General features: G+C 38.9%; 1 protein-coding gene across 1 annotated transcript in view; it reads right to left on the minus strand.

The window, feature by feature from the left end:
- Positions 1-765: 765 nt before the first annotated feature.
- MYRFL (myelin regulatory factor like) overlaps positions 766-25,638 on the minus strand; it is a 149,245-nt gene continuing 124,372 nt past the window's right edge. The window contains exons 22-25 of the mRNA XM_044679198.1: positions 21,098-21,172; positions 14,965-15,085; positions 981-1,055; positions 766-852 (exon numbers count right to left, since the gene is read on the minus strand). Coding sequence (XP_044535133.1) covers positions 766-852; positions 981-1,055; positions 14,965-15,085; positions 21,098-21,172 — 358 coding nt within the window. The remainder of the gene's footprint in view (positions 853-980; positions 1,056-14,964; positions 15,086-21,097; positions 21,173-25,638) is intronic.

A 25,638-nucleotide genomic window follows, 5' to 3' on the forward strand; every position in this document is an offset into this window, starting at 1 on the left:
CCCTGAGCTATTTCAGCTGGAAAGCTAGTCCCAGTAGGGCTCGATGCCCAGTGAGGAGGCATGGGAGATAGAACCAAAACCCTCGAGACCACCCAAAGGACGCAAGTTAACTATCCGGATCTAGGTCCTATTTCCATTGATTTCCCACAAAGGCTTAGACTTGGGCTAATAGCTTCATCTTCCTGTGAGGGCTGCCTCATGTTCAGTGAGTGTTTAACAACCAACAGACACTGCAAAGCAGGGTCACCAATAACTCTCCAGAATGAATTTCACTAACAAGCTAAATCCTGCACCCTAGTGTAGATCTGTGTGAAGTACAGACAGTAAGAACCATATGCTGAAAACCATTTTCCTAAATGTGAATTGATTTTCAGTCACCAGCCCTCTCTGATGAAATGAAACCCTCTCCCTCCTACAAAGAACGCCTTTTATTAGCAAGTGAGTGCTGAGTAGGCTAAGAGACGAGTCCTCATTTTTCCCAAATATTTTCAAGGCAAAGCCCAGCTGTTCTATTATTTCTGAGCGTCATTAAAAATGGAGAGCAAGATTTCCAGACCCAACAATGCTGCACACTTGGAGAAATAACAGCTTCCCAATTGAGACTCCACAGAAATGCACACGACCCCAAGATCCAGCAAACACTTTATTCTCCTCATTAATGTTTCTCGTCCAAGGATGGGAAGCGAGAGAGGGGAGAGAGGACCCCTAAGTAGCACTCCTTCATATTTTTCCTTTTAGTCAAGAATCCAAGCAAATTCCAATAACTTAGCTGCAACGTCGATAAAAATAAAAGTAGTAATCGGTGAAAAAGATCCCAGCAAAATAAGGATCTGTGGAGCAGTCTGCCAGATCCTGTGAAAGAGGGAGGGAAAGGATATGAAGGTCAGAAGTAACTCCAGCTAAAGCATTCTTTTTATTTGGGGTTGCTTGTGTCATGCACACTTTTTTTTTAAAGGGTAGAAAAAAGAAGAAATCCTTACCGGTGCAGCTACTCGGAAATGATACACACTGTCAGAAAACGGGGCTACGGGGAGACTCCAAATATGCTGACATCCCTAGAGAATGAATTAGAGAGAGAGAGAAATTTGATAACCTCATTTTACATTCAATAGGAGAGAAGGATGGGCTGAGAAAGCATTTCTCTGACTCTTGCAAGCATGAGGAACTATGATAACAACCGTTGATAGCCACAGCCTAAAGAAGTCTGCATACTTCTCTAGGACACAAGGAAAATGCTGAGTCCAGATACTGTGAATGGGGTCAATCAGGATGGGAGAAAGATTGGCATCAAGCTGATGAGTTTCTCCCTCAACTGTGAACAACAGAGCCCTTCACAGCTTTGGTGGCAATCCCAGGGGAGGGGATTGGGGGGAGGGAGGTTGCAAAGGGGGGCAGTTGGGGTGGGGGGTGAGGGAAGAGTTTGGAAAATAATAGAGATAAGTCAAGCAGCTCAGCATTACCCAGGCAGAACCTTGAGAGAGGCCTCCTGAATGTTACTAGAGTAACTGCTTAGCCTACAAATTTCAAGCGAGAAAAAGTCCAGCAAAGTTCCAGAGCCAGCACTAAGTCACAGTAGCCAAGGACGAGAATAAAAATTATTAAGCACCTACTATGTGCCAGGCTTTGTGCATAGTGGCTTACAATTAATTTCTCATTTGATCCTCGCAACCCTGGGAAGTGGGTACTATTATTATCCCCATGTTATAGTTGGGGAAACTGAGTCAGAAAGAGGGTAAATGACTTTCCCAGAGTCTCACAGCTAGAATAAGTATCTGCGACTGGATCTGAGCTCAGATCTTCTTGGCTCCAGACCCAAGGATCTATCCACTGAACCACTTAGCGGCTCCACGCCATCCAAATTTAGAAGGATGCTGACAATACTTTTACTCTTTTAGCAGCATAGAAACAAATGGATTTAGCATCTAATTGGCAATAGTTAGTTAAAATAAGAAGCTATTAGATCATGGTGACTACAGTCTTACAGGGTCCAGGGAATTTCTGCTACCTCTCTCCACCAACCAAATTTAAGGAGCATTTGTGCTCTGCTTGCCCCTGGCACAAAATGGTTAGCTATGGCACAGCAAAGTCATAACGGTCCACTTGCTTCAATGCTTTAAACGTTGTCCAAAGTCATTAATGGAATACTCTCTCTCTACAATGTTACTGTAGCCAAAGAAAGGTTATGGTTTAGTGGCTGCTCTTCCGGTAATGAGTCTCACTGACCAAACTTGGCTAGTCCTCTAATAACAAGTCTATCATGTGCCATCAGAAGGGTACTCAAAACATTTTCAGTTTAATATTTAACAGTGAGTCACCTACAAAATGGGACACGAACACAAGGTATCTTTGTTGTTAATTATTATAGGACTATTTTATAAGCCAAATCCAATTAATTCTATTGAAGCTATTCAACTGTCCAAATTGATTTTGAATGAGAAGTTTTGTTATAGCCTCGTGTTGGAGGAAATTGGACTTTTCGCTGGACACTGGGAAACATTTTAAAAACATTTTTCCTTGTAAGTATATTTTGTTGTAATGAGATTTGGCTTTGTATGTAGATAATCATTTTGCTTCTTCTCTTCTTGCTTCCCCACTCCATTACCAGCCCCAAGGAAAATAAGGTTTACTAACATGGGCTGGAGATAAGTGAGATCAAATTCTATTTCATTTGGTAAAAAATATTTTTTGGAGAAATGAAGTTTAAATTTGAATCTCTAAATACATCACTAATGTGTATGTGTTGGGGGGAGGACTGAAGAATTTCACCTGCATCCATGAAGAAAACGGTACATATTTCTCATGGGAAAACTGTTTAGAAGAATGTCCTAATTAAATAATTGGCAAGGAAAAAGAAATTTGCTTCTAACCAAGAAAATACTGCTGACATCAGGCATGATCCCCATACACGAATGTCCCAAATCACACGCATGACATTGCAATTCTTTGTAAGTGAGCAAACACTTCAATCTAGCTCATACTTCAGCAGTAATCAAGAGTTAGATGGGAATAGGAATAAACCAATGATTTCATGATGAAGTGAACTCTCAAGTGAAGATTCTCTGTACCAAAGACTGTTGACACATTCCTTGAAAATTGTTAGCTTAGTGAATCAACTCACTAATCTTTCCAAGAATTTAAGCAACTTGCCCAGAGTCACACTATAGCTACTGAGTCAAATGTAGGGTTTAAACTCAGATCTTCCTGGCTCCAAGACTAGCTCTCGATCCAGGCTGTCTCTGATAGGCACTAAGTGCCTGTAGAAGAAATTCCCTTCTTCTTCTCCCACTCAGCAAGAGTTGGAAGAGGCACTTGTTGTTAGGAAACCTTGGATGACATCAAGGCCAACTGTGTCTTTCAATAGCATGGTAGTTGGTGTCTTTGTCAGAAACAGACTACTGGTCTAGATAAACCATGAATCTGACCAAGAAGGATCATTCTTGTTATTTTTGGAAATGGGAAATTTATCTCATCATCCCCCAAAATGACCTCCATAGCCCAGTATGAGGCACTGCAAAAACCAATACCCCTTGATTTTAGTTTATTTAGGTATGCAACTTGTAGTTGTTCATTTTCAAAAAAAAAGTCAGTGACACCACAGGAGAATATCTTGACTTGTGTATGAATTGGATTTAAGTGAAGCAGAGTTGCACAAAGTCATCAGCCTTACTCTTTGGAGTCATCAAAATCCAGTGGCAAGACCAAAGTCAAGGCTACTGGCGATGGCCTGGGATGCAGTGGATGACCTTGGCATCTCTGATGTCCAACTAAACTCAAAGTGCCGCACAGCACCTGCTTCAGCCACCTTCAGGACTGTTGGAACACACATCCACCCATTTCACTGGAGGAAGTCTTCATATGTTTGGGATACATACTCGCCAACTCACTGATGGGTTTGTAGCTCATCAGTTACTCTCAGCCTCAACCTGGTTTAGCCCATCTGCCAAGATCATTTTCGGGGTTATGGACAGTGTCCACCTTTCACTCAACTCTCAGGACACTGTAGTAGCTCTTACTGGAAGCATACCCTTCTCCATTGCTCAAATTATTGCCTTTGTTCTCTTCTTAAATTAACAGACTAGACTTAAATTCTATTTTTGGTCCTTTTTGGCACTATTCTACCACTGACGCTTAACTTGATGTTAAGGCAACTAAAGATTCTTTGAGGAACTGAGACAGAAGTCTGGAAACTAAGAATAAAATTTTGTGGTTTTGCTTTGTTCCTGTTTTTGTTTTTGACACCCTTAAATTTTTACCTTGGGCTATGCTTATTTTTTTGTGGTTCTGGATCTTTTCTAAGAGACTCTGCAACATTCTGGAGGTTGGTGTAACCACAAAAAGGAGCATCTGGAAAGAATCTCACCATCTCTTCATTGGATGTCCTCCATCACAAGAGCACCTTTGGGGAGCATTCCTCTCCTTGTATTATGACTCCCCTGACATATGATCAAACATTAAACAAAGTTTACTCTGTTGCTCTGTTTTTGTGTATGAATGGGGCATACTTTGTTGAGAAATAGCCTATAAAGAAGCATTTTGCTCTACCAAATCAACTGACATTTTTATAATTGACAAATAATGATCTCAGTAAAACCTTGCATCCTCTGCATCTTTCAGTCAATCGTAGGATGGGAAAGAGTATGTCTGAGTGGAAAATCATTCACAAAAGCTTTCCTGTTGCTTATGAACATCCTTATCTAGGATGTTCTCAGTGAATATGTAAGTGATACTCAGCATAGTATATTGAATAGAGTTTGGAGTTGAATAGGCTTTGAGTCAGGAAGATCTAAAAAAAGGGCAGGAAGACCTGTCTTATATATTAGCCATGTGGCTCTGGAAAAGTCACCAGCTTTCTGGGTCTCAATTTTCTCATCTGTAGAAATGATAGAGTTTAACTCAAAGACCTCTAAGGTCCCTTCCAGCTCTAAATCTATGATCCTTTGATCATACACATCAATAGTTATCGATGTTCTCTTGCTTGCTTCTTTCAGCATTAATAAGGTCCAAGACTCTTCTACGCATTTCCATACATTTCCTTGCTTACTCTGTTGTGAACTGATCCTTCAGTGACTTCATGATTGTATTACCTCCAATACACTCTTTTGTGAGCAGTTGGTCTCATTCACCTGGCTTTCCCATCTTACTAGTGCCATGACTAATTCCTCTCTAGTCATCTCTAGGACTTCTGGGTTTAGTCGTGGAGATAATGCCACTGGAGTACAGATGGGTTGCATGAATAATAATAATAATAATAATAATAATAATAATAATAATAATAACCATCACCACCACAAAAATAGTTAACAATAAACAAAAATGTATATGCAGTAGTGCTTTAAGGTTTGCAAAGCACAGATATTATGTCACTTGATCCTCATAACAAACCTGGGAGGTAGATGTTTTTATTATCCCTATTCTACAGATGACGAAAGCGAGGCAGACAGAAGTTAAGCGACTTGCTCAGAGTAATGCATCTAATAAATGTACAAGTTCAGATTTGAACTCTGGACTTCCTGACTCCAGCCCAATACTCTATTCATTATACCATGCTGAGAATAACTTACTCATTCACTGAGACAATGCTAGAGAAGGATGTTCATAGGGAACAGGAAGCTTTTTGTGAATGATTTTCCATATTCAGCCCTATCTTTATGCTATATCATTACATATTTTTGAGTCTTTATACAATTCCTCTCTATCCACTACAAGAAGGTAGATGCAGACTTATAAAAGTCAGAGGTACCTATTCCACTTTAGCTACATGTGTCAGCCACATCCTTATAGCTATGGTGGCAGGAGAACAGCAACAGGAACATATAGGGTAAGATAAAATATTATGGAGGCATGGATGGATCAGTCCAGAATTGCTCGAGTGATCTGTGGTCATGTTTCTTATAATTTTCCCTATGCATATTATTATTAATAGCAAATATTTATGTAATACTCTAAGGTTTACAAAGTGCTTTATATATGTTATTTGATTTGATTTTCACAGCAACCTTGGGAAGTAAGAACTATTATTATCTCCATTTTATAGTTGAGGAAACTGAGGTTAAATGAGGTTAGTGTCTTGCCAAGGTTGCACAGCTAAGTGAGTTCTCTGAGGCAAAATTTGAATTTGGATCTTCCTGACTCCAAGTCTAGCTCCACTAAGCCAGCTAACTACTATCAGCCTTTTTAAGATTAAAACAAAACTAATCTATTTTTTGGGCTTGAAGAAAGAAACATAGAAAGTTTATACTAACTGTCTCTTTTGATTAAGTAGAACAGAAATAGAATATAGATCTGAGAAAAGACCTAAGGAATTTGATTTATGGTCTGATCCAAACTATACTTTTTGGTCTAGTTTGTCTTTCCATTGCTTAAGGTCAAGTCCACAAGTATTTGAGTGTCTACTTTGGGTATCAAATTGGTGGAAACACTTTAGGATCTCTAAAAGAGGTGGAAGACACCAACTCCTTCATGCAGCTTAGAAGTTAGTCAATAGATAAACCAACAAGAAATAAATAATATGTGTGGTCATCTTTAAGAAATGACTAAATTACACAGTGTAGATGAAATATGCCACTGGAGATCTTGGGTTTTCTTTTCAGACCATCCCTACAGTCCTTGCTTGGCCACATGAGCATATTTGTTGGTGGCTGAGAGAGACTAGAAAAAGTCAAAGGGCTCAAGGTTAACAGAGGCTCACATTTGAGCAAAACAGATCCATTAGACTTGGAGACCCTGTACTGTATTCAAAAGAGCATTAGACTCAAATGATCTGTGTTTGAGCCCCAACTTTATCCCCCTTTTCCTCCTCTGCAAAATGGGAACCATCCTGCCTCTTGGATAACTATCATTCAGATGAAGTGAAGAATTATATAAAAGTATTTTATAACTGCTAAAACAGGTAAAGATAGCTTACATTTATATATGCTAATAAGGTTTTTGTTTCTTTTTTTTAATTTTAAACCCTTAACTTCTGTGTATTGTCTTATAGGTGGAAGATTGGTAAGGGTAGGCAATGGGGGTCAAGTGACTTGCCCAGGGTCACACAGCTGGGAAGTGGCTGAGGCCGGATTTGAACCTAGGACCTCCTGTCTCTAGGCCTGGCTCTCAATCTACTGAGCTACCCAGCTGCCCCCTAAGGTTTTTGTTTCTTAAAGGTGCCAGATTGAGCAGGGACAGACTGAATGACAGCTTTATTCTTGAGAATAGAAGAACCTCTCCCCATGAAAACAAATGTGAGAACTTGCTGCCGCCCAGTTTCTAGTAAAGCCATCAATACCAATTTTCCTCCTCCATAAATCCCCAGCTGACATTAGAATGAAAAAAGAAATATGGTATTATCTGATGGATGACAGGAAGATAACAGGATCGGGGTTGGGAGATAAAGGGTATTAAGCTAGAAGCCAGAGAATGGAGAGGAGGAGAGAAGGGAGTTCAATGAAAACAAACTCAACCTGTTTTTTTTCCCTTCTACCCTCACAGTTCCAGAATTGTAACTAAGGTGGAGCTGTAACAAGAGTGGGGCAACTGGGATTTTGCTCCTAAATACTCATTTAGAGGCACTCACAGCATTTGTAGTCTTTCATCAGCATGGCAACCGAATTTACCATTCAATTAATAGGAATAATTGGGGGAAAATAGTTATGCTTCAGGATTGGAGATGGGGAAACAAATGTTGTACCAAACTTCACAAGTGGATAAGCTTAATCTCATTTCTCAAATCTCAAAAGTCAGGAGAAGACTTTAGACAGATAAACTTGATATATTTCCCGGAAAAGCTCTCAAATGAATATTAAAGGGATGATTTTTGAGTACTTAGAGAATCCCTAACTATTATGAAGCATCTTTTGATCCAGCCATACCACTGCTAGGTTTATACCCCAAAGAGATAATAAGGAAAAAAGACTTGTACAAAAATATTTATGGCTGCACTCTTTGTGGTGGCAAAAAAATTGGAAAATGAAGGGATGCCCTTCAATTGGAGAATGGCTGAACAAATTGTGGTATCTGTTGGTGATGGAATACTATTTTTGAAGGTTATTTTTTAAATTCATTTTTATTTTATTGATTAATTATGAAAATTTTCCCATGATTTCATGATTCATGTTCTTTCCCCTTCCCTTTTCTCTTCCCCCTCCCATAGCCAATACGTAATTCACTGGGTTTTTATGTGTCAGATCTATTTCCATATTATTGATATTTGCACTAGGGTGACTGCTTAGAGTCCTGTATCACCAATCAAATCCCCATCAATCCATGTGGTCAAGCAGTTGCTTTTTTTCTGTGTTTCTGCTCCCACAGTTCTTTCTCTGGGTGTGTTTAGCATTCCTGTGTATATGGGAATAATGAACTGGAGGAATTCCATGTGAACTGGAAAGACCTCCAGGAATTGATGCAGAGTGAAAGGAGCAGAACCAGGAGAACATTATACACAGAGACGGATATACTATGGTAAAATCGAATGTAATGGACTTCTCCACTAGCAGCAATGCAATGATCCAGGACAATTCTGAGGGACTTATGAGAAATAATGTTATTCACATTCAGAGGAAGAACTGTGGGAGTAGAAACACAGAAGAAGCACAACTGCTTGACCACATGGGCCGATGGGGACATGACTGGGGATGTAGACTCTAAGCTATCACCCTAGTGCAAATATCAATAATATGGAAATGGGTCTTGATCAATGACACATGTAAAACCCAGTGGAGTTGCACACTGGAAAAAATATTCTTAATTAATTAATTAATTAAAGTTTTTAAAATAAAAAATTATTATGAGGCATCATGAGTTCATTAAGAACAAGTCATGCCAGACTAAACTCATTTCCTTTGACTAAACTGAGTAAGTTGTGGAAATGCCACAGACATTTTTTTAAACCTGGATTCCAGAAATGCATTTGACAAAATAATCTTGTCCAAGATGATTGTGAAAAGGTAGGAAGATATGCTCCGGATATGTAGACTCATATTTGATTTAATGATTAAGCCCAATAAGCGGTGACTGATGTGTCAGTGTCAACCTGGAAGGTCTCTAATTGGCTTTTATAGGATCCTGTCCTTGGCCCTATTTTATTAATAGAGAATTTTATTCATTAGGCAAGCTCACCAAATCTGTCAGTAGCAGGAATCTTGAAGATATAACTCATAAAATGCATGGCAGAATCAAGATCCAAAAAGATCATGAGAGAAAGAAGTCTTCAAATCCTTACCAAGGTTGGTTGAGTCTCAGAACAATTTTGTGTGATAGACACACCTTCACCTATCATTGGAAACCCTTATCATCATGGACCATGCCTAGTCCTGGGAAACCAACCCTATCCAATGAGGTTATTATAAGCTGGGCACAGCATAGAAAAATCCCTAAAGGAGAGAGTAGAAAGTGGGAAGAGGAGAACTGACATACATGGTAACTTATGACACCTTCTTAAAAAAAAAACTGACATTTCAGGGGAAGACACACAATAATCCATGGGGGAAGTCTCTAGGGAAGCCCCAAGATGCAACCATAATCATCCCAAACCCCAGAGACTGACTGGGATCTGAGTCATCCTCCCAAGGCAACTGAAAAGACAACAAAGGCTCCACAGTAGCAGCCAGCATTTTAACTACTGGTAAGGAACCTCTGCTGCTCCTCCTCCTCCTCCTCCATAAATCTCCTGCTGGACTGGATGTCCCCATGTGCCCATAATGCTAGCAGAAACTTGGCTCAGCTGCTCATAGCTCTGAGTTGCTCCATATAAATGCTGCCAGCCTTACAGTTCCCCTGCTGCCTCTGTACTGAGTACTAACAGATGGGCTGGAATTTACCAGGGATAAACATAAGTCCTCTACTTGTTTTTTTAAAAAATCAAATCAACAGCACAAGTATGGAATGGGAGAGACTTGACTTAACAGCTATTCTGAAAGGGACTTGGAGGTTTCATTGGACTGGGAAGGCAAAACACTGAAAAATACATTGCATTTAGAGTTAGAGGGAGCTCAGTTCAAATCTGACCTTTGACACTTACTGGCTCCTTGACTATGGGGAAATTGCTTAACTTCTCTTGGACCTCATTTTCCTCATCTGTAAAATGAGGGGATTGAACTATATGGTCTCTAAGTTCTTTCCAACTCTAACCCTATTATCATAAGCACTACATGAGTCATCATTTTGATGTTACCAACAAAAAAAAAATTAACAATGGTTATTTTAGGTTGCATTTACAGCAAAAAGTTTACAAAAGGAGGGTAGAGTAATCATTCTTGCCATAATCTGTCCTACACACAATTGGGATACTAAGTTTAGATCTGGCCACCGTATTCTTTTTTTTTTTTTTAAACCCTTAACTTTCGGTGTATTGTCTCATAGGTGGAAGAGTGGTAAGGGTGGGCAATGAGGGTCAAGTGACTTGCCCAGGGTCACACAGCTGGGAAGTGGCTGAGGCCGGATTTGAACCTAGGACCTCCCATCTCTAGGCCTGACTCTCAATCCACTGAGCTACCCAGCTGCCCCTAGCCACTGTATTCTTAAAAGGGCATCCATCTCTTGAAGGGAGCAGAATGGTCAAGCCACTCCAAACCACATCATAAAATCCACACAATAATCTAATTTAACAAGTATTTTAGCCTTGGGAGACACAGAATAGCAGTAGATTGAAAATCAGTCAGAGGAGCTAGGTTCCCATCTATGCCCAGTCTATGTCACCCTGGGCAAGTGATCTAAGCCCTTAGTGAGCTTATTCTCTAAGTAGCCAAAGAAGGTGCTGACATCCACTGGAAGAGGGAGCTCATCAAGGAATTCCATTCTATTGGAATCACAGGTCTAGTCCTTATATTTTGGGGGTTTTGTTTTGTTTTGTGGGGGAGGGTTTAGACTAAAGAAGAGAAGTAAATGGGCCATGTTCTGGTTTTAAATATCTAAAGGCCAGTCATATGGAAGAGGGATTAGACTGATCTGTTTTGTTGCAAGAGATAAAACCAAGGACAACTAGTGAAAGTTAGAGGGAGTCACAGTTTGGCCTGTTGTAAGGAAAATTTTCTCCAAAATAATTTGAATTATCCAAAAGGAAAATAGATTATCTTGGTAAGATGTAAATTCACTTTGACCGTATATCTCCAAGAAGAGGCTGGATAATCACCCTAGAGGAATGTGTTAGAGATTGCAGTGCATGACGGACCTCTAAGGTCCTTTCCAATCTGGAAGGATATTAGCATCAAAAGTTAGTTCAAACATCATCACACAATCTCTGGCAAACCATGAATCCAATCTACAGGTTTAGGTTTCCATGATCCTATGATCACATCCACTGCCACAGTTTCTCCTTTAGCCTCTCTATGGTAGCCTAACCCTAAGTCGTACCTCTGATGCTCACCAGACACTTATGACAACACTTTCCACTTGCCTCATCTGAAGCAAAATTCATCCTTTCCTCCTCCGAACTAAATGTTGTTGGTTTTTTTTTCTAATTCTTTACTCCTTTCTTTTAGTGGTCCACCATTTTACCAGTGACCCAAGCCTAAAACCATATTTTTGACTTCTCCCTTTCATTCTCATTTTCACTCTAACCAATTCTTTCTCACAATTTATCTTATTTCGCTTAACCTCTGTTTGCTTTGATCCACTGGAGAAGAAATGGCAAACCAGTCTAGTGTCTTTGTCAAGAAAATCCCAAGGACAGTTGTAGAGTGCTCTGGTCCATGGGGTCAGAAAGAGTTGGACATGACTGAATGATTGAATGACAATAAAAAGAATGATCAGGACAAAGGCATGGACCTAGGAAAAGGCAGACCATGTTTAAGGAATAGTAGTATAACTTGGCTGGTGAATAGAACACATATAACGGGGGGAAACTGAAAATAAAACTGGAAAAGAGGATGGAAGCCTGATTATGGAGTGCTTTGAATACCAGGCTGAGGAATCTGGATCTGGTTTATGAGGATAATCTGAATATTATCTTCATAATAGATGTATTCATCAGTAACAATAATAACTGACATCTGCAAAGTATTTTAAATTTGAGGGCAGCTAGGTGGCATAGTGGATAGAGAACTGGATCTAGGTTCAAATCTATTATCAGATACTACCTAGCTGTGTGACCCTGAACAAGTCACTTCACCCTATTTGCCTAGCCCTTGCCCTTCTGTCTTTAGAGTTGTAACTAGGGTGGAAAGTAAGGGTTAGGTTTTTTTCCAAGTATTTTAAATTTGAATGTGCTTTATATAACCAATCTTATTTGAGTCTCACAACAGCCCAATGTACACAAACATTCTTATCCCCATTTTATAAACAGGAAAACAGGTTCAGAGTGGTTAGATGACTTGACTAGGGTCACACAATCTAATTAGAGTTAGATGTAGATTTTGAATCTAAGTGTTCCATATTCCAGGTTCCAAACTCTATTTCATTCTGGTGGTATTCTATAGGATAATTTGGAGGTTAGGAGAGAAGAAAACAAGAAGATTAATTAGATCTGATATTTCATTTCCAATACTCTTCACCTTTTATGCCCTTGTTAGGTATACCTAAAGGAAGATCTCTTTTCCTTAGACTTCAAGAAGACTCAAGAACTCCTTAGATCTATGATTCCTTTGTATTTCTAAACTGAGGATTCATTCATGAAACATCACCCAGTGGATAGAGTGCTAGGCTTGGAGTTGGGAAGATTTGAGTTCAAATCAATCCTTAAAACACTAGCTATGTGACCCTGAGCAAGTCACTTAATCTCTGTTTGCCTCAGTTTCCTCAGCTGTAAAATGGGAACACTAAGAGCAGCTACCTCCTAGAGTTGTTATGATGGTCACATGAGATGATCATTTTAAAGTGTTTAACATGATGCCTGGCACATAGTAAGCATTAAATAAATATTATTAGGATTTACTAAATACCTGATTGGATATTCTTCCAAGATGACTCATGCTTATATCAAATTCTGTCTCTGTAATAAATTCCATGGTATGAAGGTTCTCATTGCCAGAATCTTTGAATCTCTAATTGCAAGGATCCCGGCACATCATCCAGAGGAACAGGGATGGGCTTAGGAATCGCCAGAAATGCACTTGTCAGGGCCACAGATCCTCACTGGCAGACCTTTGGACTCCCAGTAGCTCATCCACTACAAGGGACGTCTCCAGGGACTAACCCACATAAAGAATACAGGAGAATACTCCAGGACAGAAAAAAGCCACTTCGGTAACCAGACTCCCCAGAGCTGCCACACAAAGGCTTCACCTGGGTCCTTTGCTCTCCCTCACAGCCACATAGTCAGGGCTGATGAGCCAGGACCAGCTTAAGAAGCCCAGAAGCCCAACCCAGCTCTGCTTTTATAAGCCAATCACAGGCAGTCTCAGAGGGGAAAAGATCATCCAGTCCAAACCCCCAGAATTCAGTTCTACAAGATATTTATTAAGCAAAAGACAACCAGCTCTACCCTGGAGACTCAAAGAGGAAAAAAGCTGTCTCTGTCCTTGAGAAATTTTCATTCACAGGAGAACCAGAGCCCTAAAAACTGGGGAGACTGGGAAAATCTTTCTCTAAGCGATGCTCTTTGAAGGGAACTAACAATTGGAAGGGAAGGGAAAATACACGCTGGGAAAAAAGGGCCAAGGCACAAGATGGAAGATGAAATGCCAACTTTGGGGAGCAATAAGTCAGTTTGATTGGCATGAAGTATACATGAAGGAGGGTGTGTTGGTGAACATTTCACAACCAGTTCTCCCCCCACACTCCATTCCTAAAAATGTACATATGACCCACTTTTAAGTTTAATCTGCATTATTAACATTTTCTCCATCACTTTCTTAAGTCTAGACCAGAGGTGTCAAACACATGTGTCAAACCCATATGGTGAACCAGATTAAAATGTAATTGAGAAAATTTTAACAAAATAAATAAAAAATACAATAAAATGTAGATAATATTACATTTTTAAATCAAGTCAATATGTGGGCAAACTGTGGGCCCCCTTTTCTATCTGAGTTTGACACTAATGGTCTAGACAATCAACAAAACAATAAATCAAACCCTGGTTTCTAGAATTTGCCAATTTAAGCTCAGACTGGAAATTTAACAATTGGCTCTTGAACTGGTTTGAGTTGATTCTAGCACACTCCTGGAGTAATGTGAAATCAGCCAGGAAAGATAAGTTAGAGTTAAATTGTGAAGGGTTTTAAATGCCAAAGGGGAGAAGTTTAAATCTCATCCTACAGGCAATAGAAACTCATTAATGTTCTTTGAACTGGGGAATGCCATGGTTAACCAGTGCTATAGGAAGATTATTTGGTTGCTGAGGAGAAGCAATTAGAAAAGTAGGATCAGGGCTCTTGGAAACATTTGCTGCCTTCTTGACCCACAGGTTTGTTGCTCAGTGTTCCTGATTATGGTCACACTGGTGTATTATTGTTGTTGTTTTGTTTATCTTGAAAGTTGGACACTAGGACCATTTTTATGAAGTGAAATGGATTTGAAAGGGTGGAGAGAGCAAAAAGGAACAAAGGAAGTGGGTTTTTCGTTGTTGTTTAGTCATTTTTCAGTTGTGTCTGATGCTTCATGATCCTATTTGGGGTTTCCTTGGTAAAGATGCTAGAGTGGTTTGCCATTTCCTTCTCCAGCTTATTTTATACATAAGGAAACTGAGGCAAATAGGGTAAAGTGACCTGCCCAAGATCACACAACTAGTTTGCCATTTCCTTCTCCAGTTCATTTTACAGATGAGGAAACTGAGACAGAGTGAAGTGACTTGCCCAGGGTTACACAGGTAGTAAGTTTCCAAGGCCATATTTGAGCTTAGGTCTTTCTGACTTCAGGTCCAGCACTATCTATTGCACACCTAGCCGCTCAAAAGGGCAGGGACTAGCTTTAAATCATTGTTGTGTGCTGTTGTTGTCTTTAAAAACATTTAAGATCCAAAGCCAGAGGACCCGAGGTGAAAGTTGGGAGAAAAAACAGCAGAAAAACCATGACATTCTTGAACAATAACCAAATACTCAGCAGCATTACCTGTGTTGTCTCTTGGAACACTTCCTGTTGGCTGTAGATCCCATTGGCATCCCTTTTCCTATGGAAACATATATTTCCAAGGCTGACTTTGCACTGGAAGACAATCAGTGGCTCTGTTGTGCTTCAAAACAAAAGAGAGAAAAGGTAAATGGAAAAGTCATTAGCAAGGGCTACACCCTTGATTAGCACATGTGCAGATGGAGACTTGGAACTTGGAAATAAATTCAGATTGAACAATGGGCATCAGTCCCCTGAGCACCTGTTGGCAGAGATCCTTCACTAGGGGAAGCAAAATGGTAGAGCAGATCACAGGAACAAGTATGGAGACCTAGAAGGGACCCTAAAGGGCAAATAATCTAATACCTTTATTTGGCAAGTGAAGAAACTAAGACCAAATACAGGACAGTAGATGGCAGAATTAAAATTTTTAAGAGACCTTAGAGATCATCTAGACCAACACCCTCTTTTTACAGATGAAGATATTAAGGCAGAGAGAGATCTCGTCATTGTGTTGCTTGTAAGTGGTCAAGCTAGGATTTGAACCCAGGTCCTTTGATTCTAAAAACAGAGTTATTTCTGCCTCACTAGCCAGTTACCAATCCAATAACCTTGGACAATTTCCTTTACCTCCTTAAATCTGTATTTACTTTAACATGAGACAATTAAATTAAAACAATCACTAAAAACCTATGATTCAGAAAGGGTCATGACTACCCTAAACTCAGTGGATAGATAGCTTAGTGGATAGAACGCTCTGCCTAGAGTCAAGAAGACTTGAGTTCAAATTGGGTCTCAGACACTTACTAACTGTGTGACACTGGGCAAATCACTTAACTTCTGTTTCTCTTGATCCACTGGAGAAGGAAATGGTAAGCCATTCCAGTATCTTTGTCAAGAAAACTCAGAAAACACTGGGATGCTATGGATCCGCAAGGTCTGACTTTTCGTATCAGACACAACTGAATAATGATAATACCCCAAATTTACCCTCTTGACTCAGATGGCTACAGCCCTAGATCTTAGCCCTAATACACAGCACATCAGAGATTAATTCTAGAATATTCCAAAGGGGAAAGCGTTTTTGTTTTTTAAAGTCCAACATTTTAGGATAAGTTCGTTGCATGGAGACTCTTAAAGCCTAAAATACAGCGAAACAAGAAAACCAGGGAAAGCAAAGAGGATGAGATTAGACTACAAAATTCTAAAATGTCATTGATAAAGGGTTTTAACTCTTTTTTTTAAGAGGAGGAAAGGGACAAGCGATTATTAAGTGGCTACTACGTGCCAGGGATTGTACTAAATGCTTCACAAATATTTCATTTGATCCATTACAATTTGAATTTTACAATTGAGGAAACTGAGAAAGATATAGCCCAGAGTCACCCAGCTGGTAAGAGTATGAGGTCGGATTTGAACTCAAGTCTTTCAGAATTCAATCCTGGCATTTTATTTTCTATGGCCTCTAAGAGGCAGCAAAATGGTACAATAGATAGAACATTGGACTTGGAATCCGGAAGACTTGACTTCAAATTGTATCTCAGATACTTGCTAGCTGTGTGACTCTGGGCAAGTTTTTTATCTAGTTTCCTCTGTAAAAAGTGGGAATAATAATTATACCTACCTCCAGACTTGTTATGAGAATAAAACAACATTTGTAAAGTGCTTTGTAAACCATAAAGAACTATACAAATGCAAAGTATTTTAATTAATAATAAAATAATTTATTAAGGCATATAGCACTTACTATACACCAGGTGGTATGCTAAATACTTTATAATCATTGTTAATTATTGTTTGTTTATAATAATTTTTTACCATTACAATGGTTCTGAAACTCCCTTCACCCAATATAACACCATTCCTTTTCCGTTTTTTTCTAGATACCATAAAGACAGACAATCTGCATTGCTGCCACATGCTAGCTTGTAGAGGCACTATTGAAAGCAGCAAGAAAACTATAAGCAGATCTTTGTAGTAAAAGCAATGGAAAAGCCAATCCATCCATGAAATCTGTTTAGGGACATAGTAGTGGGACTCTAATAAATACGGATTCTTATCCTCTGGAGCTATGAACCTGGCAAATTAATCATCCCCAAATAGACTGGCTACACTTGTCTAAAGATAATCAATCCCTTTTCATATGTAGGGACAACTCTAAACTCAAGGAAGGACTAACAAGGACTTTTCACAAGGGCAACCTGTTCTCGTGCTTGATTTATACATACATTATCTTCATCAGAAGAAGAGGGGGGGAGACTCAAGCTAAAAGGTTTAATTCAGCTTAAGTGATGCTTAACTCCTTCCATCAGCATTCCTTTTAAGTTTCTTTCCCAGTCTTGCTTTCTAATTCATTTTCTTACTATCCTCTATTTCATAGGTGAGTTTATCCCATTCACATTCAAAGTTATGATTGCTAATTGTGTTTTCCACCTCTTTTTTATTCTCTTACAATTTTTCCTTCCTCCCTATAGCCCACTCTTTGCAAATGAAAAGGTGAACAAAGTTGATCCATTCCCTTTCTTTATCAGCCCTGTCTCCATCCCTTTCTCATTATGCAGTCACAAACTTAGAGTTGACTTTTGCCCCTGCTAATGCCTTGAAAGGATTCTACCAGATATTGGAGATTGTGCTAACTTCAAACTTCCTAACAGGCATTAGGTATCCTTACTTTATTTCTGTGTCCAATTGTCTTTATCTCTTCAGTGAGTATAACTCACCAGATTTGTCTCCTAATGTGATTCTAACCAGATATTGCTCTAGTCTTAAAGCTTTCTTAGAGAGTGACTAATTCATGAATTCATAGCTTCTTGGCAAGCTATGTCTCCCTCCCCACCTGGGTGAAGGGAGGGGAATCAAGTCCCTTTCTCATTCAAAACCATTTTTCCTTGCCTTCACAAAAGCAAGAAAATTACACAAAAAATACCATGCAGAAGTAGCCAAGTGACTCTATAGAATAATATATTAGCTTCTTTCCTGTCTGGAAATTTAATAAGAATCACAAAATATTGGCTACTAGAACCAAATATTTTCCAAGAAACAATTGTTTCAAGCATCATTAGCTTCCATTTGTAAGCCAAAGTATTAAGGGAATAAGCTAGACAGCATAAATGGACTTATTGGAGAGTAATTCAATTAGCAACACCTAGAAAAAGGGAAACAGAGAGGTAAGAGAAAATAAAGGGAGATTGGGAGATAGAGTAGCATGGGGAAAGCAAAAGGGAGCATGGAAAGAAGGAAGGAAATAAGAGTCTGAGGAATAAGAAATAAGAGAAAGCTTACAAAAATTAAGTATCACCTACTAATAATAGCTCACATTGGTCTAAGTTTACAAAGAACTTTAAGATTTACAAAGAGCTTTCCTTACAAATACCTTCTAAGTTAAGGAGGGGAAGTATTAATTTCTTCATTTTATACCTAACAGAAAATCTGGGCATCTTTCATGGAGCTGGTTGACCATGCACCCTGGTTCCATGGGAGGAAATTTGTGCTCTGGTTTAGGACTTGTGCATTGAAATATTGAAGCAGTTCCTTCCTGATTCCTATGGATTGGGGCTTTGACACATGATGACATAACAATCTCTTTTGGCTCCCTGTGACTATGGGATTTTTAATGACTGGAGAGTGGGTCAGGAAGAGATTGAGCAGGGTTATACATGGCATCCCTACTCTTGCTATCTGTCTCTTTGAAGTATGCTGCTTGGGATCAGGTAGTCTTGGACTTCTAGCAAGAGAATAAGATGATTTCTCTCCCCTCTTCCTAACTGGTAGCTATGACAGCAACACACACACACACACACACACACACACACACACACACACACACCTACAAACAGAGCATCAAGAGTTATATTCTTGCCTAGAGAAGCCTGAACAAAGACCATGAATCCCTCCTTGCCATTTCTGCTTTGTGTTTCTTTCCCTGAGAACAAGTGACTGGGAAACAATTCTGAGATTAATGTTCCTAGCTTTTGCATGAACTAGTTTCAGAGTTCAGGAGATGGTTGCTGCCATCAGGAGATGAATCCTATGCCTGCAGGGCTTCTGGGAGAACAAGAGAATCACCTGAAGATTCTGTAGCTGACAGGCTACCTTGGCTTAAGCCATGGCAGAAGATAAAGACTTGTGAGTTGGGTAGAAATCACAGCTCAGAAGAGAAAATGAAATATCCATTATGTAATACTACAAAATTGACATTACCTCTTCAGTGAGTGTGATGAAAATGGCAAGTGATTGTATTTAATATTTTAAGTATTTGTTAATGTATGCTTAGGAGACTTTGTGTTTTAGATGTCTCTTTTGTGGTGGAGGAAATCAAGTTGTCCTATAATTGCTAATTATTTTGTACACTGATATCTTTCTACAGAGGATCATATTAATATCTTTTAGTAAAAACTCTAGACATAAGTCATGCATAAGCTTTTAAAAATTTTCCCTGCACTCCAAGGTGGGAGAAATGAGCCAGAGAATAGTAAATGGAAAGTCTGATCTCTTCCCCTTGGGACTGGATGCCCATGTCTTTGCCATAAGCATCATCCAGATGAGGAATCTGCTTTGAAGGTTGAGGTGATTTGTTGAAGGTCACATGGCTAGTAAGTGTCTAAAGTCAAATTAAAACCAAAGTCTTCTGACTCTACATTAAACTGTCAGATTTAGATGAGTCTTTCAAGGTAGAGAACAAACTACGGGAGGGCTTTTGATATCAAGCTGCTCTGAAGTCCCAAAGAGAAACAGAGTCTGACTCCAACATTGAATTTCAAGAGAATTCACAAAAAGTATTCAAATTTAGCTTGGAGATAAAAACGGGGGTAAGTAATAATTAGTATTTGGAAATTAAGGAGAGAAACAATGAATCAGTGGGGAAAGAGTATGAACAGCCTGGATTCCAAAGAAGAAACACGAATTGTTAATGATTACTTGAAACGCTAAACCTCAATCATAATCAAAGTGATTGTTCAGTCATTTCAGTTGTCTGGCTTCTTCATGATCTCATTTGGGGTTTTCTTGGCAAAAATACTAGAAGGGTTTGCCATTTCCTTCTCCAGCCCATTTTACAGAGGTAGAAACTGAAGCAAACAGGGTTACCTGACCAGCAAATGTCTGAGGTCAGATTTGAACTCAAGTTTTCCTACTTTGTGTGACTCTGGGAAAGTTTTATAGCCTCTCAGTGTCCCAGAATAAATGAAAAAAGATTTAAAATGCTCTTTAACTCATATGAAGCACATAAAATGATAAACTACCTTTATATCCTCAAGTCTACTTTCTGGTGACATTTTGCAGATTAGTCACTCAAAGTTTCCAAGAATTTGATTTATACATCCATCACTCAAGGTCAGGGTCATTTCATTGCATGTTCTAACCCTAAACTCTGTGGCTTCAGGCTTCATCTTTGGGCTTTGTCCATCTTCTATTAAGATGACAGTAATAAGGTCACTTTATTGTACTCCAGGACAGCAGGTAAATCATGGCAACCTCTTTTAAGAAATGCCCATAGTAGATGGGGACATGATTGGGGATGTAGACTCTAAACAATCACCCCAGTGCAAATATTAATAATATGGAAATAGGTCTTGATCAATGACACATGTAAAACCCAGTGGAATTGCTTGTTGGATACAGGGGTGGGAGGAGGGAAGGGAAAGAACATGAATCATGTAACCATGGGAAAATATTCTAAATTAATCAATTAAATAAAATTTAAAAAAAAGAAGTGGCCATAGGAAATAGGTTTTGAGTGATAATACATGTATAACCCAGGGGAATTGCTTGTCAACTCTGGGAGGAGTGAGGGAAGAGGGGAGGGAGACAACATGAATCGTGTAACTTTGGAAAACTTACATGTAAATTTGTCATTAGAATAAAATAAAGATACAATTTTTTAAATTAAAAAATAAAAATAAAAAACAGAAGTGCCCAAAGGTGAGTTAAGGGAATGTCTTCCCCAAGCATGTGAAGATATCCCCTGGTTGAATGGGGGGAGAAGAACAATGGGTACAAAATGGAAGAATTGATCCTTCACATGCCTTCCTCTAAGACCGCTCCTCTATTTCCTTTTCCAAGCTGCCCCTCATTATCACGGGTCTCTGCCAATAAAAATGGAAGCCATTTCCCACATCACACACCTATCAGCACTTACTTGATTTCCAATGAAAACTTCACATTGGTAGGTGTGTGCTTGTTGATGGGAATATTGTAGTTGTAATTTCCAGACCTGAGTAGAGAAAAGTAGAAAACAAAACCAGAAATAGATCAGAGCACACGGGACAATTTCCAAAGATTCTTTCTGACTAATTATATGCTAATTTTCAAAATGCTGGACTGAGTCCCACTACTTAATACCATCCATTATTATATGTCCCAGAAACATGCCTGCTGGGTGTTTACAAAATCATTTCCTTTGGTTCCAACACAATGTATATCAGCAGAGTGAGGGCTACAGTATAACTCAGAGTAAAGATGATGGAAAATCAAATTTCAGCCCAAATGCACAGAACCAAATAACAGGAAATTATTTCATTATCTCCCAAGGACTTAGAGATTCTCCCAGAGAAATGAAGTAAAAGGCTTCAAGTGAACAATCCCACAGGAAAGAAGGGCTAGAAATCATAAATGCCTGTTCTCACATCCTAATTTCACACCCTTCTCCTGTTGAGGAACAGTAACAGGATATGTTTAGCCAGATACTTCCAGAATCTGTTTCCACCAAGATTAGCATACCCACAATGCAGAGCTCTGTATTGGGAAAATGGAAAAATGGAAAAATGGAGTCGGTGGCCAACATGTTTGGGAAGGGCTCCCATCCCTCCCTTCTTTTTATGCCATCCCCTTTGACTAATATAGATAACCCTTGCCAGTGTTGGCCATCAAATACATTTCTCTAAAGGAAATTGCATTGGCTCCCCGGGTACCACAAAGATGGATAAAAATGTCAAGGAAAACTTTTGAAAAGGAGTTTCTGGCTAAAGTCTCAAATAGTGTCTAGTCTTTTATTGGTCACCTCTTGAGCCTTATCAGTCTAACCTATTCCCAAGGCTGAGGGACATCACAAATTGAATTGCTCCTCCATTCCCAGTCTTCCTATGTCATGGAGAAAAATGCAAAAGCCCAAATGTCAGAAGCATGGAGGGAAATTTCAGAAGATTCCCAAGAAACCAAGAAGATCTGGCACACCCAGCCCTGCTTAGTTGCTCCTTTCTCTTTAGCCCTGTTTTCCAGCTCTGACATTTTGTCCTTGTTCCACCTTAGACCACAAGCATTTTCCCTGTACCCACAGTCCATTAATTTAGCTCACTCTTCCTATCTTTCCTTCTGCTGTGGCATCTGCAGTTTCTAATGGAGCTACTTCTAACTCCGCACTTTGCCAGTTAGTGCCATCACTTAATAATGGCAGCTCTTCTCATGATTTTCTCTTCAAGGATGAAGCATCCTCTATTCTGGAGTTAGAGCCCATTTGCTCTATGATACATATGGATATGTGCATACAAAGGTATGTACATATATAATCCTTTATAAATATATATACACATAGATATACATAGACATATATACACATGCACCAAGAACTAGACCTGTGATTTCATTAGTATGGAGAGCTCGATGAGGAATTTTTCTCTACCAGTGCAGATCTTACCTTCTCTATCACTTAAATCCTTAGAAATATATATATATATATTTGTGAACAATTAGTTTTGTTCATCATTTTGTAATGATTACAACATGAATAAAAATTTACCAAAATTTACCAAATTGTTACACTTTTGCAAAAATACATCTAAAATAAATACTTAGATGATTGTCGATCATCATTTATCATTGTGTGATTATTAAAATATCAGAGTAATGCTAGTTAAATTTCTTAGTGTCTACAGGGGCTTTTTTAGGACCTTTTGATCTTTTTAAAGCGGTTATTTATTTATTTATTTGTTACATTCAAGTTCCCAAATAGCTCTCTCCTTCCCCTCCCTTCTCCACATTAAAGAAGGTATCATCTGACAAAAAGATACATGTATATATCAAACTATGTCTTGCTTGCTTCTATTTAGCAGTTTTTTCTCTGGAGTTGAAAATATACAAATCATTCTTCACATAATAATTCTGTTGCTGTATATAATATTCCTTTGGTTCTGCATATTTCAGCCTTCTTCATTAATTCAGGTCTTTCCATATTTTTTAATTAACCTGTTTGTCAACTCTTATGATGCAGTAGTTGTCTATCACAATCCGATGCCCCCACTCCGTTATCCATTCCCCAACTGATGGGCATCCCCTCGATTTCCAGTTCTTTGCCATCACAAAGAGAACTGCTAGAAATATTTTAGAGCATATAAGTTCTTCTCCCTTTTTCCTGATTACCTTAGGAAACAAACCTAATAGTGGTATTTCAGGGTCAACAGGTATACTGTTTTCTAACTCTTTGAACATAATTTCAGATTGCTCTCCAGAATCAACCTCAGTTTCCCAAGATGACACATAAAACCTGGTTCATCTCAATAAAGCCAGCAAGTATTGATTCAGCACCTGAGATTGGCTAGACACTGAACTAGGTGCTAGACACAGAAAGTAAAAAATGACTCAAGAAAGTTAAATTCTTCTAAGGGAGAACAATATGTACACATATATTGTTGTTTTTTAGTCATTTTTCAGTCATGCCTGACTCTTCATGACCCCATTTTGAAGTTTTCTTAGCTAAGATACTGGAGTGGTTTGCCATTTCCTTCTCCAGCTCATTTAACAGATGAGGAAACTGAGGCAATCAGGATTCAGTGACTTGCCCAGAATCACACAGCTAGTAAATGTCTGAGAGCAGATTTAAACTCAGGAAGATGAGTCTTCTTGACTCCAGATTCTTTGCTCCATCCCCTGTACCACCATATACACAGATAGAAATGCACATACATATTTATAAACAAATATACAGAAATTACATCCAAGTCATTTCAAAGGTTTGTAATGGAGAGCACTAACTACTGGGGAGCCCAAGAAAAACTTCCTGTAGGAAGTTGTATCTGAATTGTTTTTTATTTTTTTAAAAAAATTTTAAACTCTTATCTTCCATCTTAGAATCAATACTGTGTATTGTTTCCAAGGCAGAAGAGCAGTTAGGACTAGGCAATGGGGGTTAAGTGACTTGCCCAGGGTCACACAGCTAGGAAGTGTCTGAGACCAGAGTTGAATCCAGTACCTCCCATCTTTAGGTCTGGCTCTCAATTCACTAAACCACCCAGCTGCCCCTGGAATTGTGTTTTAGAGGCAGTTTCTCCATGGAGAAAAATGGCATTCCAAGCATGAGCAGCCTGTGCATGGGGAGAAAATGAGGAAAGGAAAAGGCCAATATGATAAAGAGCAAGTAGGGCAGTTAGCCTGAAGAGTGCTGTGCAGGAAGGGAAGAATGAGATGATATAAGCTTAGAAAGATAAGTTAGAGTCAGAGTGTGAATGGTTTTGCATGACAGATGGAGGAATTTGTATTTTATTCTTGAAATCATTAGGAAGTCAGAGAAACTTCTTGAGTAGAGTTGATGGGGCTAGTATGGTCCTTTCCGGAAATTTCAATTTGGTAACTATTTAGACAGTGTTTTCAAGAGGGCAGTCTCCAAAGGCATGGAGACCAGTTAGGACGCTCTTGCAGAGAGATAGTTTAGGGAAAACATTTGGAAATTCTACCTGAAAATTCCTTAAATTGGAAGCTAGACATCAATTCTGTGAGCTTGAAAGTCTTTGTAGTAAATTACAGTTTCACCTGCAAAAATAACCATTTCCAAAAGCTCATATTGTAATGAAAAGGAGAAACTTTTAGCTAAAAGTACACCATGCATGGTCAATGCATCCTCTCCATATATCCAGATCACACATTTCTATTGGATGTATTGAGTAAAATAATTGGGAAAAAGATAAATGGAGAAGGGTTCGAGTAATGATAAGGCCTCGCTGGCCCTTCAATAAAGAACTGAACCATGAGGAAAAAAAAAAGAAAGAGAGAAAAGTGATGGCAAGCTTAGAAAAAAAATTATAATTAAGAATTTTTAAAGCCATTGAAATGCACTTTTCTTCCCCTAAGCCTGCTACTTTGCACCTTCCATTTCTTGATGCAAACAGCTCCTAACTATGTCATCATTGGGATATTGGTAATATGGTATAAGCTGTAGGGAAAGATTTTGCTGATAAAAAATATTTTTTGCAGCTGCTAGATTTTTTTCCCTCCCAACAGAAATGCTAAAATAAGCTATTTCAGCTATTAAAATAATGATCTCCCTTGTTATTAAAATATTCCAATGCTAGCCCCCTCATAACTCTGAGCCATCACTAACAATGTCTTTGCTGTCTGTAAAATTAATTAGTAAACCTGCTGGGCAGAGACCACATTTCATTCTCGAGACTTTGTTGTTTGCACTCAGATGGTCGAAGCAAACAACAGGCCTTTCAGAAATGGCTCTGAGCTGTAACACTTGAACTTTTTGTTAAACTTGGGGGAGCTGAAGGGAGAAGGAAGTGTTAGGATAACTTCGAATATGGTTTACTGAGAACTTCTAGTATGCACTGGTTATGATTACACATCCTATACTCTAGGAAATGAGTTTGCAATTAAAACACAACATAAGCACAGACTGATTTTAATATGCGCCATCCCCTCTCTTTTTTGCAAAAGTCATCAGCCTGCTTGCAAAATTAAAAAAGGAAG

The sequence above is a fragment of the Gracilinanus agilis genome, chromosome 5, assembly GCF_016433145.1.
Source record: "Gracilinanus agilis isolate LMUSP501 chromosome 5, AgileGrace, whole genome shotgun sequence".
NCBI classification, from domain to species: domain Eukaryota; kingdom Metazoa; phylum Chordata; class Mammalia; order Didelphimorphia; family Didelphidae; genus Gracilinanus; species Gracilinanus agilis.